The 18,114-nt window shown below is 42.4% G+C and overlaps 9 protein-coding genes across 10 annotated transcripts in view; 3 read left to right on the top strand and 6 right to left on the bottom strand.

The window, feature by feature from the left end:
- LOC145702559 (transmembrane emp24 domain-containing protein 5-like) overlaps positions 1-18,114 on the top strand; it is a 75,135-nt gene that overhangs the window by 32,340 nt on the left and 24,681 nt on the right. The gene's annotated exons all lie outside the window — the stretch shown is intronic.
- On the bottom strand, positions 7-2,594 carry LOC145703056 (armadillo repeat-containing protein 8-like). The gene is made up of 9 exons (XM_081780368.1): positions 2,327-2,594; positions 1,734-2,288; positions 1,443-1,691; positions 1,243-1,398; positions 1,018-1,199; positions 771-954; positions 480-728; positions 203-432; positions 7-163 (listed from the first exon to the last, which is right to left on the bottom strand). The coding sequence occupies exons 1-9, from the start codon at positions 2,589-2,591 to the stop codon at positions 80-82; spliced, it is 2,154 nt and encodes a 717-aa protein (XP_081636494.1). The 5' UTR covers positions 2,592-2,594; the 3' UTR covers positions 7-79.
- LOC145703262 (transmembrane protein 216-like) lies at positions 3,873-4,416 on the bottom strand. Its single transcript, XM_081780598.1, has 3 exons — positions 4,334-4,416; positions 4,160-4,294; positions 3,873-4,114 (listed from the first exon to the last, which is right to left on the bottom strand). The coding sequence occupies exons 1-3, from the start codon at positions 4,410-4,412 to the stop codon at positions 3,933-3,935; spliced, it is 396 nt and encodes a 131-aa protein (XP_081636724.1). The 5' UTR covers positions 4,413-4,416; the 3' UTR covers positions 3,873-3,932.
- On the bottom strand, positions 4,448-9,103 carry LOC145705445 (coiled-coil and C2 domain-containing protein 2A-like). 2 transcript variants are annotated; one of them, XM_081782922.1, is made up of 7 exons: positions 8,811-9,103; positions 6,540-6,794; positions 6,272-6,428; positions 5,952-6,229; positions 4,963-5,697; positions 4,653-4,919; positions 4,448-4,608 (listed from the first exon to the last, which is right to left on the bottom strand). In XM_081782922.1, exons 1-7 carry the CDS (start codon positions 9,057-9,059, stop codon positions 4,513-4,515), a joined length of 2,037 nt encoding a protein of 678 aa, XP_081639048.1. In that variant the 5' UTR covers positions 9,060-9,103; the 3' UTR covers positions 4,448-4,512. The 2 variants fall into 2 exon arrangements, with proteins under 2 accessions (XP_081639048.1, XP_081639049.1); XM_081782923.1 differs by lacking the exon at positions 6,540-6,794.
- On the top strand, positions 6,996-8,796 carry LOC145705447 (cell division control protein 6 homolog). Its single transcript, XM_081782925.1, has 5 exons — positions 6,996-7,187; positions 7,277-7,695; positions 7,771-8,212; positions 8,256-8,460; positions 8,504-8,796. Exons 1-5 carry the CDS (start codon positions 7,093-7,095, stop codon positions 8,744-8,746), a joined length of 1,404 nt encoding a protein of 467 aa, XP_081639051.1. The 5' UTR covers positions 6,996-7,092; the 3' UTR covers positions 8,747-8,796.
- Positions 9,156-11,658, bottom strand: LOC145701980 (coiled-coil and C2 domain-containing protein 2A-like). Its single transcript, XM_081779192.1, has 2 exons — positions 11,394-11,658; positions 9,156-11,351 (listed from the first exon to the last, which is right to left on the bottom strand). Exons 1-2 carry the CDS (start codon positions 11,643-11,645, stop codon positions 9,156-9,158), a joined length of 2,448 nt encoding a protein of 815 aa, XP_081635318.1. The 5' UTR covers positions 11,646-11,658.
- Positions 11,685-15,914, bottom strand: LOC145705446 (dynein axonemal intermediate chain 7 homolog). The gene is made up of 8 exons (XM_081782924.1): positions 14,871-15,914; positions 13,527-14,829; positions 13,227-13,488; positions 12,664-13,183; positions 12,502-12,623; positions 12,226-12,458; positions 12,021-12,184; positions 11,685-11,974 (listed from the first exon to the last, which is right to left on the bottom strand). The coding sequence occupies exons 2-4, from the start codon at positions 14,677-14,679 to the stop codon at positions 12,880-12,882; spliced, it is 1,719 nt and encodes a 572-aa protein (XP_081639050.1). The 5' UTR covers positions 14,680-14,829; positions 14,871-15,914; the 3' UTR covers positions 11,685-11,974; positions 12,021-12,184; positions 12,226-12,458; positions 12,502-12,623; positions 12,664-12,879.
- On the bottom strand, positions 15,964-18,068 carry LOC145705448 (aryl-hydrocarbon-interacting protein-like 1). Its single transcript, XM_081782926.1, has 5 exons — positions 17,959-18,068; positions 17,564-17,915; positions 17,357-17,519; positions 17,113-17,312; positions 15,964-16,231 (listed from the first exon to the last, which is right to left on the bottom strand). The coding sequence occupies exons 1-5, from the start codon at positions 18,051-18,053 to the stop codon at positions 16,085-16,087; spliced, it is 957 nt and encodes a 318-aa protein (XP_081639052.1). The 5' UTR covers positions 18,054-18,068; the 3' UTR covers positions 15,964-16,084.
- Positions 16,368-17,120, top strand: LOC145705449 (uncharacterized). Its single transcript, XM_081782927.1, has 5 exons — positions 16,368-16,421; positions 16,459-16,666; positions 16,708-16,767; positions 16,810-16,941; positions 16,983-17,120. Exons 1-5 carry the CDS (start codon positions 16,398-16,400, stop codon positions 17,093-17,095), a joined length of 537 nt encoding a protein of 178 aa, XP_081639053.1. The 5' UTR covers positions 16,368-16,397; the 3' UTR covers positions 17,096-17,120.

Here is an 18,114-nt window from a genome sequence, read left to right on the forward strand (position 1 = left end):
AAAAAATGAAACTGAAATGAACTCAGTGATGAAGAAAGAGGATGAAAGAAGGCAAAGGAAAGAAGGAACAATAAATGGCTTAGACTTCATCTAAGCGCGAGTAGATCTTTTTAACAGCATCATTTATTTTGTGGTTGGAGGAGTTTTTCAAGAGATCAACAGCCTTAATTCAAATTATCTCCTGTTGCAAGAACCGATTTACCTTTAGAACGCCGAGGTCAACAAGGAGGCGCTGGCGAAATGGAAACGCTTCGTCGGAATTTCTGAGAAGATTGTTCACAAGAACAACGATCTGTGTTTTGACGATTTCAGTTCCGGTCGTCATGAGATCTATCAGATACGTCAGAAGATCTGGATCTTTGCAGAGCTTTGATACTCCTTCACAATGATCGGAAAAATTGATGACAGCGTGAAGAAATTGAACAACAGCAACTTGAAAGTATTCAATTATTATCAAAGAATAAGAAAAAGAAGCTAACCTTCCGTGATAGGGAGATTTATCAACATCTGTCTGAATATCTCCATCAAACAGTCTTGAGAATCGGACTTCACATAAATGACGTTATCGTGAATTAGATTCCTCAGAAGAGTACCAAGTTTTTCAATAACCGACTCATTCGACGAGTACTTTTGCACCAATTCGAGAAACTCCTCATGCGAAATAGAACTGGAAACTTCGTCTTTGTACCGATTTGATAGTGTGCCAGAGTAAGTCATATTTATCAGCGCTAGAATGTTTTTAACCATCTGTCATTACTCATTTTTCTCACCTGATAGAGTATGATCGATAAATTTATTTCCGGTTTTTATGTTCTCAACGAAGTCGTCAGTAACGAGCCCGACAAAATCATCTTTGTAGGGACAAAAGTCCACGAGAAAGTTTCCAACAACAGGAATAATTTGCGACAGAATTTCCTCGTCATTTCTACTTTCCTCGTACAGTTTCACAATAATCTGAACATTCTGGTTAATAAAACATTTAAATTAAAAGACACAGTCTTTTAGGCTCTCTCAAACCTGATAAATATCACCATCGACAAGACTTGTTCTGAGATGTCGATTCGACCTTGAGATTGATCGGAGACAACGAAGAGAACTTATTAAAAGAGCGCGCGATTCGGGATTAGCTGGATCTTGATGCTCGTTTAGCCCCTCGGAAAGCCTGCTCATAAGCCAATTCACATGGAGCAAGGAACGTTCTTAATTAGCTCTGTAAAACTTCGAATAAAAGACTTATCATACCACTGCCACAGCTGTGGACAAGTAGGGCGTCCCTCAAAGACTCATCTTCGGAGAGAAGAACCGCTAAAAGATCAAAAGCGGCACTACGTAATCTCGGGAAGAAATTTAGCTCTTTCGTAAATGTTTGAACGGAGTGAACATCGCTGGAATCAACAGCTATGAAGCAAGCCATTATCCGCAGCTCATTAAAAATTTATTACCTGGAGGTCTTTGGAAGAATTTCTCGATTTTCTTAGGTAAACGATTGGAATAGAATGCATGATTTTGAAGATAAACACGATTGCGAAGAAGTTTTGTAAGGGATGAAGCGGTTTGAATGCGGATTTCTGGGTCTTTTTCGGGATCACATAGCTCAGAAAGGACGTTGCACACATTTCTCGACAATTGCTGTCTGTATTCTATCGACAGTATTGTCACCAAACATTGAGCTGCGTTTGCGCGGACGAAATCTTAGAACAATGAGTATAGTTTTTTTTTGCTAGCAATTTTACCTGGAGCATTAGCGTCGTAAGTAATTGTTGGTTTGACGCGATAGTTAGTCAAAACCTTTTCCATAACATTTTGGATCTTGTTAGTCCCCGATGAGACGTAAATAAAAGTTCGTCCAACTCTGGATTGCTCCAAAAGAGTTGCCATAGCTCTGGTACCAGCGGCGACTAGTCGAGGCTCGTCGTTTCTATCTAGCAATTTGAGCAGCACTTCCAGCAGTTTGATACCAACCAATTCGATAACTAGACATTTGCTTTTTGAAGAGGCGACTTTGGCGATTATTTCGAGAGAAGAAATTTTCAGGGAAGTGTTTCCGAATTCAAGAATTTCCACCAGTCTTGAGATGAGTTTTTCATCTTCGAATTTATCGAGGATAAACGATTCAATAGTGACGGTTTTTCTGTGCTTGTGATGTTGATGTGCGACAGTCATCAAAATAGTTCGAAGAAATCGGACAGCAGCGAGGACGACGCTGTTAGTTTGAGAGGAGAGAAGGATGGATATGACGGCGTCACACGCTCCGTAGTCGCATAGAGAAGTAACGTTTCCATTGCCGCCTGTAATTAGTTAGCGAAGACTGGATATCTCAAGAAACCTTTTGCTAAAGAAGTAAGCAGCGTTATGCAATCCCGTCTGAGCTCATCCATACAGTCCTCCTGCTGGATGATATAGACCAGCCTCGGAATAGCGCCAACGACGATAAAATTTGCTTTTTGGCGGCGATTTCCCGCTGTCAGATTTCTCATGTCATTGACAGACTCCCACTGGACTTGAGGATCAGCAGAAAAGAGGCGATCAACGAAAGGCTGCCCTGTTGCTTTTACTTTTGCTAGTTCTGATGGGAAGCTTGCACTCGGCATAATCTTAAAATTGGATGTGAAGATCGTTCTTTTTTTTATAAAAATGAAATAACAGGTATAAAAATAAATCAGGAGAAGGAAGGGAAAACAATAGCGGAGCCAATAGTTTGGAGAAGAAGAAAGATCCAGTAAATACAAATCATAGGTCGTTCGAAAATAAAAGTGTAAGTTTGAATCTGGAATACAGAGTTTGAAATGCTCGCAAATGCTCGCGAGCGAAAAGAGCGAGAGCAAAAATTTATCATCGCTCGGAGAGCAGGGGAGCGGGAGCATGAAAATGAGTTGGCTCGAGAGCCAAAAGAGCACGAGCCCAAATTTGAACCCGCTCGCGAGCGCAGAGAGCACGAGCGCATATGTCGACAATGCTCGGGAGCTAGACGAGCGGGAGCTGCTGCTCTCGTGCTCGCCATGGAATTGACTCACGAGCGGCTCGCGAGCAAAATTAAAAGAAAAATTTTTTCGCATAATTATTCACTTTCATAAATAAATTTCTTTGAGGATCAATTTTTGGTGTTTTCAGTTTTATGTTAGCTTCATTAGGTCCGTAATCTCGGCAGCAGAATGCGAAAAGCCGAGAGTAAACAGATAAAACAAGCCCACCGCGAGGTGCTAAGTCCTGTGACAGGGACTCATATGGAATTAGTCACGGGGGCGCCGAATCATTTGAGGCCCTTGAAAGCTGCTCGCGAGTCAGTTTTTTCAGCTCGAGAGCCGATCGAGCGAGAGCACAATTCGACCAGTGCTCGAGAGCCAAGAGAGCGAGAGCGCGAAATGAAATGCGCTCGCGAGCGCAAAGAGCGCGAACTCTGAAATAAATGCGCTCGGGAGCACAAAGAGCATCATGCTCGTGCTCGCTCGCTCTCAAGTGAGCCGCTCGCGAGTCACGAAAATTTCAAACTCTGCTGGAATAAGTAAATGGAAAATAAAATGACAACAGGCAGTAAGGCGAAACTAACTATGAGCGGGGAGCGTTTTCCGCACTTGTTTCCGTGCTGAATCGATCTTCGTCGTAAGTTTTCAACCCCGATGAAGCAGATAAGTGTGACCCAATCGCAGATGATGGAGAGGACTTCGTAGGTGCCGTGGTAGTTGATCGTTTTGATAGCAAGAACAAACACTAGAATAATCATTATGGAAAGATGCGCCAGCAAATATGACCTACCATCGAAAACAAGGAAGAGAACCAAAAACCACTTGCCGAATCGGCAATGCAACTCAAGCATCCAACTTGAGTCTTCCGACATTTCGACTTTTCTGAAAGACTCATCTCAAGTTTCTGCATACAAAAAATAAACTCAAGGTTAAAAAATGAAAAAGGCAGTAACAAAAGAAAATTCCGTTTCAGTTGTAAATTCCAAGACCGATGAATTTGGGTAAGATTTGGATTCCGGCGATCGTCCAATACATAATGACGATGGTTTGTTCAATCGAAAGAACATAAGTTTGCCACTGATAGAAGTAGACTGAAAGAAGTACTGCTGGAACGGTGAGAGCAAGAGAGAGGCCAATCGGAGATCGAGCGGCTAAAATAAAATTTATTGCAACTACCAAATTTATCGAATAATTACCGGCTTTATTTCCACTATCAGCAACCGACAAACGGATAAGGTCGACTCCAAGGAAGGCAATGAGACAGACAGAGTCTGTCACAAGTCGCTCGACTTCGAAGGGAAGCGTCAGACCTTTGTAAAGTAGAAGTCCAGCTAAAAATTGTGAGTAACGATGTCTATTCAAAAAATAACCTTCAAAAAGAGAAAAGAAAACCGTAAAAATCCTCCCAAAATAGATCAAAACTGCGAGACTGACTTGAGATTCCGCCATGTTATACTCTAAATTGATGTGTTCATCGTACAGAGTCAGAATAGAAAAGATAAACATTTGAACAGTAAAAAAATTTAAGATAAAAAATGAACTCGTGAAATTATTTCGGGGTGAATTGCGCGAGGTAAACCCACAGCGAGTGGACGGCGGCAGGATATGGTCGGACAGAAACGGCCACCGCGAATTCCGCACGATGCTAGAATGAGAATCTCAGGCTGAATCAAAACGGAAAGAACTTACATTAACCGTTTTGTGAAGCTCAACCGCTTTGACAGCGTCGAGAATATTTTGAATGTGTGTCATGGGCAGGTGCAGCGGAAAACCAACAACCTCATGTCGCGGGAATTTCATGCGGATTGGCTCTAAAAGACGACGAGCGTATTCCTGTGTGATTTGGCCGCCACACATTTCCTCTTGCTCGATCTTCTCCAGAATATCGCGCATTTTTGCAGCAACGTCCGTTCGATATTTTGTCAAATAACCTGGCCTCCATTCTCGTATTTTTAACTGAATATATCGATTATAATCATAGACTAAAATATTTTTGTACCTTGATGTCTGCTTCAATTTTCCTAGCTTCTCGACTTGCCAAAGAATTATCTGGCGGCATGTATTCAATTTCTAATGGTTGGATCGTCGGTAGGTCGCCCTTTGTTCCGCTCCATAATTTTCGCCAGCTGTTGAGTCCCCAGTCGACTCTGTTCGGATGGGCTTCTGTTTGCGCGTTGTAGTAGATGTTCGATTTGTCCGCCATACATGTGACTGAAGTCAACGGAACAGTAGGATCTGTCGTTCTGAAACAGCGACCATTGACGGGATTCCAAAGGACTCCTACAGCTGACTCGTCAGTTTTTGACAGGACCCAAACTGCTTCCCCAGATTCCATCGATTCTCCAAAAACAAGCCTGGCAATCGGAACGTTTAGTTGAAGAAAGTAAGCTATCAGCAACAACGCATGCTCCTCGTCATCGCCGATTAGACAAGACAAAAACTCTGCATTATTGCTCCATAGATCGTACATGCCAGCAAAGGAAATCTTATCGGATTGGTACGGAATCATTGCCACATATCTTGCCATACGACGCATCATCTGATCTAGTGAAAGTTGCTCGCTGTACATGCCATCTGGAAGCGGTAAAGGCGATATAAATCGACACAAGAAATATGTCTCTCCCTTGAAGTCAGACACAAGGGCTGGGAAGTTTCTTCCAGGGCGGAATTTCGAAATGTCAGTGAGGAAGTTTTCACAGGCAGTGACTTCTTGGGGATCTTCATGGCACATCAGCTAAAGCACAGAATAAATAATCGTCTAGTTTTTTGGTGGAGATGAATTCAACAATCAAAATGTGAAATTTTGGGTAGTTTGAATCAAAGTGGTTGAGTATATTTATTGAAAAATCAACTGGTGTCGAGAGTATATGACTGTGAAAGTTATAAACAAAATTTTTCTTACCATTCCTTGACCCTATGATAACAAACTGTGAGTGAAAAGTCCACACGTGATATAGAAAAATCGCAACTCAAATCCCAAATCCTTACCTGTTGCTTTCCCTTTTCAGGTTTTGAATAAATTGCATCTATTTGAATATAAAGCTCGAGTGTGGCTGGATTCGAGTCTTGAGTTGACTTGTAGCCCATGAGTAGTGGAGGAACTTTGAGGTGAATCTGTCCTTCGATTTGTTTCGCGATGAGAAGAGAGGAAAGAGGGATGACAGAACCGCCAATCCAATGCTTGCTTGTTGAAGTCCGGCGCTCATCGGGATTGTCAGTTGCTTCCACTTTGAAATTCTCGTCGAAGATGTTGATAAAAAGGTATTCTAAGAAATTGTTTTTTGCTGCAAATTATTAGGTAAGTCTACCTTCTTTGTCCATCCCAATAAAGCCAGATTGAAGCCTATTTCTACCAGCTTCCCAGTCGAGCTCAATCTGCTCATTCCACGATGGATTTCCCCCGAAAGCAACTGATGTTCGTTCCGTGTGATTTCCGAATGAAACCGAAACAAAAGGTTTCAAATCCTTGAAAAAGAATTTAAAATTATGAAAAAACGGCGCGCATGCATAAATGATATTTTGAATAAATGAAGTTGCTGATAAGTGAAGTGGTAACCTGTTTGATCTTTTTTAAACCTGTTGAAGAAGTCCAGAATGCGGTTGATGATATGGCTGATAAGCTTGAGGCATTGGATTAAATGGCTGCTCAAAGGAAGGTCGATTGAAAGAGGCCCCAAGTTGATCCATGGGACTGTAATTTGGGTATGATGGAAGCGAGTTATAGTAAGGATATTGATTGCTTGCTGCTGATGCTTGAGGGAAAAAACCTTGATTGCCTTGCATGGGATTATATGGCATTGTATGAACTTGACTTGATCGGCGTCCATACTGCTAAAAATAAAGGATAATTTTTTAATTCAGAAATATAAATTTTTTGTCGATGAGTGATCTTCGAAAATCTGCTGATGATTTTTTGAAAGCCGAGCGCCCGCGAATTTCGCCTTGGTTCGATCTCTGGCGCGCTGACTGACGCAAAAGGGCGCTAAAGATCATCCGCCAATGAGCGCGCGTGCTGCCCTGTTCTTTCCAGAACGGGCTTGTTTCGCTTTTTCAGAAGTCAACTCTCGCCAAGAAATTCAAACGAGTGACAGAAAGTGAAAAAGGAACCTGTCACTTTTTTGATAGAGAGATGGAAAAAGATGTTCTCGGAGGAGTTTTGGCGGATATTTGGGGATCGCCGAAGAAACGAAAATCGCCAGATGGCACTCCTATAAAATCAAAAAGGTAAATTTGACGGGAAAAAGCTATTTATCAACTTCTCCAGGAAGCTTTTTATGAATAGTTTTTAACGCGAAAATAATCGTTTATTTCAGCCCAAAACTCGCCTCACCCAGAACACCGTTATCGCCATCAAAAATCAACATCGACAACAACAGGCTCGTTACAGAAGCTCAAAAACGAACTGTCAAACGAAACCTCTTCGACGACGTTCCAGTAAAGAAAATCACAGCGCTGAAAATAGCCGCCAAAAACGAAAAAGTAAAGGTCATCACTCCGCGAAAATCGAAAAAGAGCCACTGCGAAATCTTCGGTAAAATCAAAGCGGCGCTAAATTTGGAGTGCCCGGATAAGATTCTCGGACGAGAAGCCGAGTTTGAAGCGATTAATGGATTCATTTCTGGCTGTTTGAAGAAAGAAGAGGGCAAATCGATGTACGTTTCCGGACAACCTGGCACGGGAAAGTCCGCTACAATCAATAATGTGATAAAAGAGCTTGGCTACGAACACACGGGTGAGAATTTGTTAATTATCGATCTATCCTTAATCTTTTAGACAATGATTAAATTTCGGTTAAAATATTTTTCAGTTTTTATCAACTGCATGGCGGTGGAAAAAGCAGATCAAATCTACACAAGTCTACTAGAAAAATTCAACTCAAAGATCGCCATTCCAAAAACTCTACGATGGCAAAAGAAAAAATTCCACGATTTCGCAACTGATCCCTCCAAGCCGATGAAGCTGCTCGTCCTCGACGAGATGGACCAGCTCAGTTCGAAGAGCGAAACTGTTTTGTATGACTTGTTTGATTTGGCTGGCTCGAGTGGCTCGCGTTTGATACTGATCGGCATCGCCAACGGTTTGGACTTGCTCGATCGAGTCCTACCAAATTTGAGCAGAAGGAATCACCCCAAACAGTACAACTTCGTTCCTTACACGGCGACGCAAATTTCCGATTTGGTAAAAGACAGACTCACGCCAGAAATGCTTACGAAACTTGAACCGACCTCAATCCTCATGTGTGCAAAAAGGTAAAGCTAATCACTCAATCTCAAAATCTAAAAAACTCCAAAGAATATCAGCTTTGGCTGGTGACGCTAGAAAAGCACTAGACGTACTCCGCGGAGCTGTTGAACTCGCTGGCCGGGAGCAAGCATCGAAAATTACAATTATGCACGTCAACAATGTTCTGAACAAAACATATACAGATCGAAGCACTGAAGATGTTCCCTTACAGCAACAACTAATTATCATCTCGTTAATCTTGCTAGCTAGAGAGGTACTTATCTTTAATAATATGCAATCACTGAATGTGTTCATAGGAGAAACCTCAAAATACGATGGCCATATTGCTGAAAAAATACAAAACAGTTTCCGAGAAAGCTAAATTGCCGAAAGTCGAGGACAACGAAATAAAAGATATTATCGATCTTATGATTCAATCTGCGCTGGTAACAAAATATCAACCGGCGGGGCGAAAGTTGCCTAAATACAGCCTTTCGATGGATGAAGAAACCGCTGCTAGAAAAATTGCGAAAAAGTCTCTCATAGCTTTGCTGTCATAATTAAAATATAGAATGCTCATTTACTGCCCACTACTCAATAAATTTTCAAGCCACGGAAACATACCTCCTCATCGACAACTTGTTCGCGCACTGGCAGATTGTTAGCACTTCGTATTGAAACAATGATCTTTGGCACTTGATCAACACCGGCTGTTGGGGCTTTCGTTCGATCTCGTCTATCCGGTCTCAGAGGTCTCCTAGCCTCGAAGAACTTCCCGAAGTTTCCGATCAATTGTCCGAGCTCCGGTAGAGGATCTTCTCGTATCACATCGCTGTAGCTTAAAATTCGGTTGCAGGCACGAAGTCTTTCCATGACAAGAGCACGTGTTCTGTTGCGCTGACGCTGAATTATCTCTCTATTAAACGGTTCAAGCTTTTATTCTTCGTTGCTATCAACCACAAAAACAATTTAACTCAAACAAGAACCTATCCTGTGATCGAGTCCAGAAGTATCTTGGTCCATTTCTCCCATGATTCGATCTTCGTAAGACTGGATCTCTGAGTCCTTGATTTCATGATCTCTTAGAGGAATCATCTTCCGTCCCATGAACTCGGCCACATCATCAGCACGTAATTTCAAGACTCGCAATCGTTTCGAACTTTCTAGTGCTTCAGAGGGAGCGAAATAGCCCTCAGATAAGAACGGATTGAGAACGAAACCGGAGAAGGTCTGACCACCAGTTGTGTTGCCTACAGGCACGAAGTCAGGATCATTTGGGTCGTCGATTGCTGTTTGATCTTCGAGGTGAAAGCCGGGATCGTAAATGTCTCGTTGTCTGTGCGACTGAGTGAAGACAGACGGAAGTTGAGTGGGAACAAGAAGCGCGCCAGTTTGAGGATCCTTACCCCACCAGCTGAGGTAGACGACGCGCCCACCAATTAACGGATTATTGTCAAATATTGCTACGTTCTCGGCGGGATAATTTGATGTCACAGAACTCGTTGGAATCTGGAAGATGACCTCTCCGATGTAAGTGTTGCTAATCATGCTATATTCGTAGATCTGGCACTTGAAAGACTTCGGGATCTCCGCTGTCCGGACACGGAGAGGGTCTTGCGCAGGCAAACGGAACTGAGTATCCAATGCAAGTTTTTCGGACACGAAGAACTCTTTTGAGTTGAAATAGTATTTGAGGATATATCTTGCTTTTCGCGCGTTTTCTCTCCGAGATTTCTCCGTCTTGTTGACCATCGAGTCTGGACTTTCCAAAAGACTTCCTTGGATATCCAGATCGAGGCTTTGAACAGGCTGTCCAGGTCCTCTTCTTGATTCTCGGCTGCGTTGCTCGATCTTCTCGCGCTCTGTCGGCTCGTTGAATGGAGCCGGCTTCTTTGGCTTTTTCTTTTCATCAATATCAGTTTCATCTCCATCTCCTCCTGAACTGGCTCTCAGTTCATTTTTGTATCGACGATACTCGGCCATTTCATGCTCATATTGAAGCATTCGGTCTTCAAATCGAGCGGCTTCTTCTTCAAGCTCGTCCTCAATATCTCTGTTCCAAATTTCTGCATCATTGTCTGGAGCTGGAGTCGAGTAAATGATAAGTTTTGAGCGTGTCGAGTTGTAACCAAGACCCTCACGAATAGAAACAAGTCTGTCCCATTCTTCGAGGACCTCCACCATCGCTGCTTTTATCCTGAATCGTTCAAGATATAGTGTTTCTCGAAGCTCAATCACTGTCTTCAAATCACTTGAGACTGTATTTCGTGATGGCGAGTCTTGCAAGCCCTGAAATTGCAGATTTTGTTGCCGCTTCATTTGCCAATTGTATCTGTATTCTTGGAGCGATTCTGCCACTTTGGAGCTCTCGTGACGCTTGACTGCGTTAACATAGTTTTCAAATTTCTTGATAAGATTCATCTCGATCTTGTGTTCTTCGGACATCAAAGTATGTGACAGAAAACGAAGCTCGGTTAAATTTACGCACAGTTCGTAACAAGGAGTTTCTTCGCCAACAAATGTTTGTGCTTCTTCAAAGGGGTCTGTTGATTTGGCAACATTTTCTGGCTTCATCAAATTGTCGAAGTCTGTTGAGTGATTCAATACCTTCCAGCTTCGGACAGGGTAGCTGTAGACGAGATCTTTCAAATGAGGAACAGTTGAGTTCGTAAGCCAGTTGTCCCGCATCAGACGAGCTTGAAGATTGGAGCTCATCTCGGGCTCATCCCCAACGAAAAGTCCATCTGCTTCTCGTTGAGCTTTTTCAGCCTGAATCGCAGCCCTGTCAACAAGTGCCTCCTGACCGGGGATAACGTAGAGATTAGCTGCTTGCTCCGCAAGAACCCTATCCGACCACGATGTGTAGTACACTTCTGCCGACTTGATAAGCGGTCGTGGAATATTCAATTCTTCTTCAAGTAGCGGTAAATTATCTAGATTAGGGTCGGACAGCGTTGTTTCCACAATAGCCTCTGGATCAACATATTCTTGCTCTTTAGGTTCTTGTTGGGCAGGCTGTTCTTGAGCAGATGCTAGTGTTTCTTCGCTATCAGCCTCGAAAACTGTACAGTGGAAGAAACGGTCTTGCTCAAGCGCAGATACCATGTCAGCATTCTGATCGGCAATGCCCATATTGGAAATAATCGTCTGTAATTTTTTCCGACGCTTAAAATATCATGAGGCTTGTTGGTAAAATAAAGCGAATACCTCAAGTGCAGCTTTAACTTTGGCCTCCTGGTCAGCATCAGCAATTGCATATTGCATGTCATTCTGAGTGTTTTGCTTCTGAAGCCTTCTCCGCAATCTCTCTTCGTTAACATTACGCCTTGTAGAATTCTTTACGCGAGGTCTTACATTGTTCTGTCTACGCGATGTGGAGCCACGTGACGAAGGGCGTGTGCTCGAAAGCGTCTCTGATAACGTCAGCGACTCGCCAACTAGGGGTATCGAGGCACTCATCTTTACATTTATCTAAATGAAGCCAAACTGATTATTTTATATAAAACTTTATTGACAAAAATAGATAAATAGTTAAAGATTCGGGAATTATTCAGCAATTGATGTTCTTGCAAGCTCAGATCCAGGTCTTGGGGATTGTTTTGCTGAGTTGTTGCTGCAAAGCGAAGAGGACGATCGAGCGCCCTTGAGAAGAGTTTTTGTTTTCACCTCAATGACTTCCGTTTCGTCGTCCAAGAGGAGTGGTGACATGGGACGACTCTCACCCTGATCGGCTCCGTTAAGAAGGTTCTTCTCTTTTGATAGTTTTCTCATGATCCCGATGTTGTCGTCTATGAAATCAATTTCACAAAGTTCTCAATTTTCATGTTAACTCACCTAAATCAGAGTTGTAGTTGTCAGTGATAAGCGATTCTGTCTTGATTTTCATGAGCTGAGGCGAAACCGGCGACTCAGGGTTGCTTCCATTTCTGGGTGAGTTTGGCTCTTCGCTCATCCCGCGAATTTTTGTCAATAAAACCGTAAACAGAAACGCTTGTTGCCTGAAAAATATTTCTAGAAAAATAAAAGATGGCAACCCTACTTTTTCAAATTCAGGGAACTGGTGGCATCGTTGTGTCTGTGCGTTTAAATCCGATGATGAGAAACCCGACGATAAGTGGGAGAAAGATCCCATATCGATTTGCTCGGCTCATTTCCCCAGACTCGCTTTGAAGGACGCGTGAAGAATACAGCTCGATTACAAAGAGCATGACAATAAAACACATCTCGAAGGTCAGGTTGACTTGAATCAAGCGTTTTTGAGCAACTGATGCGCTAAAATTAACTTTATTTAGGTCAAGCATAAGCGCTATATTACTCTCGACAGCCGAAGTATGCACGCATGAAACAATTTATCTGATGCGTGGCTTGAATTGCGTTGGCAATATAAAGTGGGTAGAATATAAAATGTTTGGAGTCCGCAAAGTATTCGAATTCAACCTAAAATCGATCAATAACAGGGACCTGAGAAAATTCTTACCATGAGATAGATCATAACAGAAAATCCCAAGAACCCGCAAAGTTGAATGATAACGTCGAAGCACTTTATGTGACACATATGAATTAATTTGATAGAATCCAACAATACCATTCTATTAATCTGAAATATTTATCTAACTAAGATTGAAAAAATAACTTTATTTAGAAAATATAGAGGGAACTATTCGGAGAAAGAATAAATGAATATAATGAATGTCTACAAATTAAGAAGCATCAAAATCTTGCAAAGCTTGTAAATCGTGAAATTTTGCTCAGTGAATTCGAGATCGCCATGATCAGCGACTTGAGCCATTGTTGGTAGGATTTTACATCCTGATCGTGGAACAGAGAAATCTGGGGTAAACGCAGCCGCTTCCCGAGCAACCTTTTGCTTCCACTCTTCTGTGGCCGCTTCGAATGAAGCCATAGCTTCTGCGAAGCCTTCTTCTTCTTCCTTGATTTCAGGTTTTTCGGGAGAAGGAGGTTGAATGTAATTTTTCTCAGCAATGAATATTTTTTCGCTAAATGATTATTTAAAATCTACTTTTAAATTTGAATGCTTACCCTGTGATCACACAGAGTTCGCCATTGAGATCAACAACGATAGTATTTGCTTCTTGATCCTGATTGAACTCGGAGTCTTTGATAGAGCTTTTTCCACTGGCGTGAGCCATGTTCAAGTATGCGTTCTCAAGAACCTCATCATTTTTGTCAAGGAACTCGAGAACTTGCTTGCTTTCCTCCACAGGTAAGATGTGCAGACTTTTCGTTCGTAGATCTGAAACGAGCTCACGCAGCTCTTGAAACTCCTCGTTCACAAAATTATCTAATCAGGTTTAGGAAGGAGCTTACTCGGTATATTACCGTTGATCTTGAGTCGGAGCTGTCCATCAGATTTGATCGAAAAAACATGGGGTACGGAGTTTTGAATAATCGTTAAATCAATATGTTCGCCAACGGGTCTAATGATCCAGCTATCGAAGACATTTCCGTCGTTGAATCTTTTTTGGAAACATTGGAAAACGCCAAGTGATTTTGTCGAAAAAGTAACAAGCCCGTTCTCGACGTTTCGAATTTTGATCCCTTCAGAGGACCACTTTTCTCCAGTCCATCGTAGCAAAGAAAAATATCTCGGGCAATCGGAAACTGGAAGAGTAATCTCGAACGCTTCATCTTCCTCTCGAAGATGTTCGAGAACTTTATAGTCTGAAGAAACAAGCCATTCTCCAAGCATTTTCGGGCTTGGTGGAAGGCCGAGGTATTCGATTCGCCAGACGCCGCCAAAGCCAACCTTTCCTTTTGTTTCATCTTCTTCAACAGGATCAACTTCAGAAAGAGGAGGCGCAGACGGCGGTCGAGCATCATCGAGACTGCTGTGGTTACTTTCTACCTCAGACTTATCTCCAACTTCTTTCGTATTTCCTTCCACATCTAAATTTGCTGGTGCTTCACCAGTCTGGGAAGCGTTTTCGTCTTCTTCGACCTTCTCGGGTTCTGGTTCAGGCTCGGCAATCAACTCTTTTGCGTAAGATCTTTGGAATGTAGGAAACTTGACGGTGTACTTATCATCCGCACTCCAAATGAGCCTCAAAGCGATGTCCTCGGTCGCATGTTCCTTTTTCAGTTCTATTTTAATATCCCGCGGAGCTTCGATCTGTCGCTTTCGTGGGTTCTTGAGAATATTCGCCCAGATGTAGATTCGAAAATCCTCCATTTCGTAGCTCTCTTCAAAGTCAGCGGTTGAATCCAGAAACTTTTCATGTTGAGAAAGGAGATTTATTGAAAATCTATCAGCAAGATTTGCCATCATTGAGTTTAATTCATCAGTTGCCTGCTGATAGACGTCAATGTTGCTTTCGTAGTCGAGCGACAGATGCAACATCTCATTTTTTAGGCGATTTACTTTCGTGCGGGTTGCACTCAACTGCTCCCAGCTTGTTTCCTTCTCACTCTGATGCATGAGAAAGGAGGCGATTTCTTGCCTGGAATTCGTGTCTGGCAGCCCAGATTGGTCCATGTAGCGGTCCCAGCTCTGCTGTTGTTGACGAGCTACCGTGCGACTTTCCGCCTTTCTTAGCGCGTCATTGAATTTCTCAAGCAATCCATTGGTACACTCAACGCGGATAGACTCGAATTCCGTATTCAGACCTTCCAGTATTTGTTGTTTCTTTGCTAAAGTTAAGATCGATGAATAAGTTAGCGTTTTACCTCTTCTTCTTTTCTACGAGCTTCGGCAGCTTCTAGCTCTGCTTTTAATCGAGCTTCGGCCTGAGCAGCCTCTTCCTCTAACTGTTTTTTGGTTTTCCTTTTGCCTCCCCGCTTGGAGCTAGGTTCAACAAAATCGCCCGAAACCAAGATCGGGTTTTATCGGGTTTTAGGAGGCCGGGTTTTGTTGGATCGGGTTTTGTTGGATTTTATCGGGTTTTTGTCGGGTCCGAAATCGGGTTTTTATCGGGTTTTTTGTCGGATTTTTGTCGGGTTTCCTACAAGCAAAAATTAAAAAAAGCAAGTCAAAAGAAGGTCAATAACTTATCTTGAGCAGATTTTTTCAACAATTTTCGAGGATCATTAATAATATTATTTAGAATGTTCATTTTCCCATTGTGCATCTCCTTATACAATAAAAACGCCTCGTCTAAAACCGTATTATTAGTAATACGGTAGAATATAGAATAAATAATCCAAACCCTCTTTATATGTTTAGAAAGCTTGGACCTTGCTGAGTTGCAGTTTAGGGGGTTAGGCCTTGCCGAGGTCACATGATTTTAAATAACCCATGGGGTTGAAAATAGTGGGAGTTAACCTAAAAGACTGTTCTGCTAAGGCCTTCAAGCTCAGGCGTTCTCTGAAATTCTGCCCTCGAAATGGATCGCTAATTGCCAGGGACCTCGCTGAATTTCATTCTCTCAATCGCCAGAAGATTATCTTTGGTAAGATTAATGTAAATGTCCTCTAGAGCTCGTTCTCTGCCTTTCCCGGTTTTGGAGGCAGTTCTCATCTATTTCGAGTGCTTTTTGAGTAAAAAAGGGCAAGGGAGGCTATTTAGACCGACTGTGATTGGCTGAAAAGGCAAGAAAAACCCGACGAAATTCCGACAAAATCCGACAAAAACCCGATCCTACGTCGGGTTTTTGAAATTTTCAGGATCGGGTTTTGTAGGGTGAAAAAAAACCCGACAAAACCCGATAAATATCCGATCCGATATCGGGTTTTCCGGGCATCGGATTTCGATTTGTTGAACCTAGGCTTGGAGCCTGCACTAGATGGCGGGGCCATTCTTTAACGAACAATCATAAGAATATAATATTCATATCATATTTACAGAAATCGTTAAAAAATATTCTAAAACTTGAAGACATCAATAGAGGGTAAGTAGTTGAAGGTAGATTAAACTAGAGGCAGTTGTTGATGGAATCGCACTCTCAGAACATTTTCGAGAGCCCGTTTTTCATAGAATTGTCGCGTTCTGCCATTGCTTTTTGAAGTTTGCGCAGCTCAGCGGTGACCTTGGACTTCATCGACGGTTCGATTTTGACCAAATGATCGAGGTCGGCTTTGGCGCCGTCGATCTAAAGAAGCCGAGTAAGGGAATTTGTTGATTACGCGGCAAAACCGACGGTCGATTCACCCTTATCGCAGTCCGCCTCCGAAGAGCGACGTCAATCAGTAGAGAGCTTCTTTCACTCCGCCTCACTTTATCAAAAATCAACCCAAGAGCAAAACAGAATTAAGAAAATGAATGCCACGGACGCTTTGCCGGTAACAGAGATAAAATTATCGTTAACTTAAATTTTAGCTATCCACACCGATTCGAGCCGGCCCTAGACCCTTGATGGAAGACGAAAGTATTTTGGACTACGCAGCTTTAATTATCATTGCAGTCCCAATCTTCCTGATCGCTTTGATTCCCTTGCTGATCGTTATTTACACTGGGAAATGCTGTCTAAAGTATGCTGGTAGACCGCAAAAAGAACATAAAATTCTGAACGAAAGCGTGCTTGAAGGTAAATTTTTATTGCATGATTATTCGCTCATTGAAAATCAGAATCGATCGCGGCAAAATCTCGGTGTGGAATGGCGATTCCAAACCCATATATTATGCACGGTTGGTAAAAGCATTAAATTTGTGAAAGATAAAAAAACATAGCGAACCCGTACTACCCAACTTTTGAACATCGACTTGGCGACCCACGTCCCCACGCACCCTCGCTTGCATCTTACTTCCAGCGAACAATGACCGGTGCTCAATGTCAACATGACACGGCTACAATCATCGAAGGTATTTGTATTCAGAACGAGCAAAATAACTTTCATTTTTAGAGGACGAAAAAGTTGATGAAATCAACAATGAGCCAGAAGTTCTTAGCACCGCTCCTAACGCCTCTCAACCACCAATATCTCGAAAACAATCTCTTGAGATTTCCGATATTTAGAAAAATAAATAAAATACCTCCATGAGTTGAACTCGCGATCTTCCTCGTCGCCAGACTGCCTTTGAGTTTTCAGGGTCAATTTCTAGTGCTTCTGTGGCGCGACGCTCTGCTTCCCGCCATCTGCTCAAGCGAATAAGGCATTCAGACAAGTTACTTAGATTCTTGACTTTTTCTGATAGCAAGTTGTCACGTTCTTTTCCAGCAGAAAGAAGTAAATCTTGAAAAGATATGATATCATAAATTTGCATGAAAGACGCGTACCAAGACACTTCAGCGCTTTTTCATAATTCTCGCCAGCAGCATGGTAATTTCCCGCTTTGAAAAGGTCGTTTCCTACTTGCTTGAATTTAGGATAAGCTTCTTTCTGTTCCTCTTTGTTCATCGCCCATACTTCTTTTTCGTGGTTATCAGAGCCTTTGACACCCTTAAAATGTAGCTTGAAGTTTTCCTTCTTTAGACCCAACTTACGATTAACGTGAACTCAAAAGTGAGTTCTTCTGGATTCTTGATCAGGGTTTGAATCACATCTCCGTCATTTTCCCCATGAGAATGGCCATGTGCATTTACCATCGATCCCATACAGCCACCAACTTTTCGCCCCTCTTTCATATCACGCAGGGCTTTCGAAACAGAAGTATATTGAATACAATCGTTGATGTCGGAAGATGCAAAACGGGCGGTTTCTCCAACTTGCATCGTTCTCAGCCAGGGATCCCAACGTTCGACCTTGAAGCTTTTGCCGAGAAGCATCTGAAAAACGCCGGGAGGGTCCATCTTTGAGCAGAGGTCAGCTGAATCATCCAACACCTCCCCAGTATCTCTAAACAATATTCAATAATCTACTTTATTTATAGCATCACTACCTAAATACACGAAACTTAAAAGTCGCTTCTACCGCGTCGTCCCAAAGAACTGCCGGCTTCGCACCCGTCCCTTTTTGAATAACAGACTTGTCCATTATCCGACTACCGACTACTCTAAAACCGATCACACTCAATTAAACGAAAGATATGAACAAA

This window comes from Oikopleura dioica, chromosome PAR (genome assembly GCF_907165135.1).
Source record: "Oikopleura dioica chromosome PAR, OKI2018_I68_1.0, whole genome shotgun sequence".
NCBI lineage: Eukaryota > Metazoa > Chordata > Appendicularia > Copelata > Oikopleuridae > Oikopleura > Oikopleura dioica.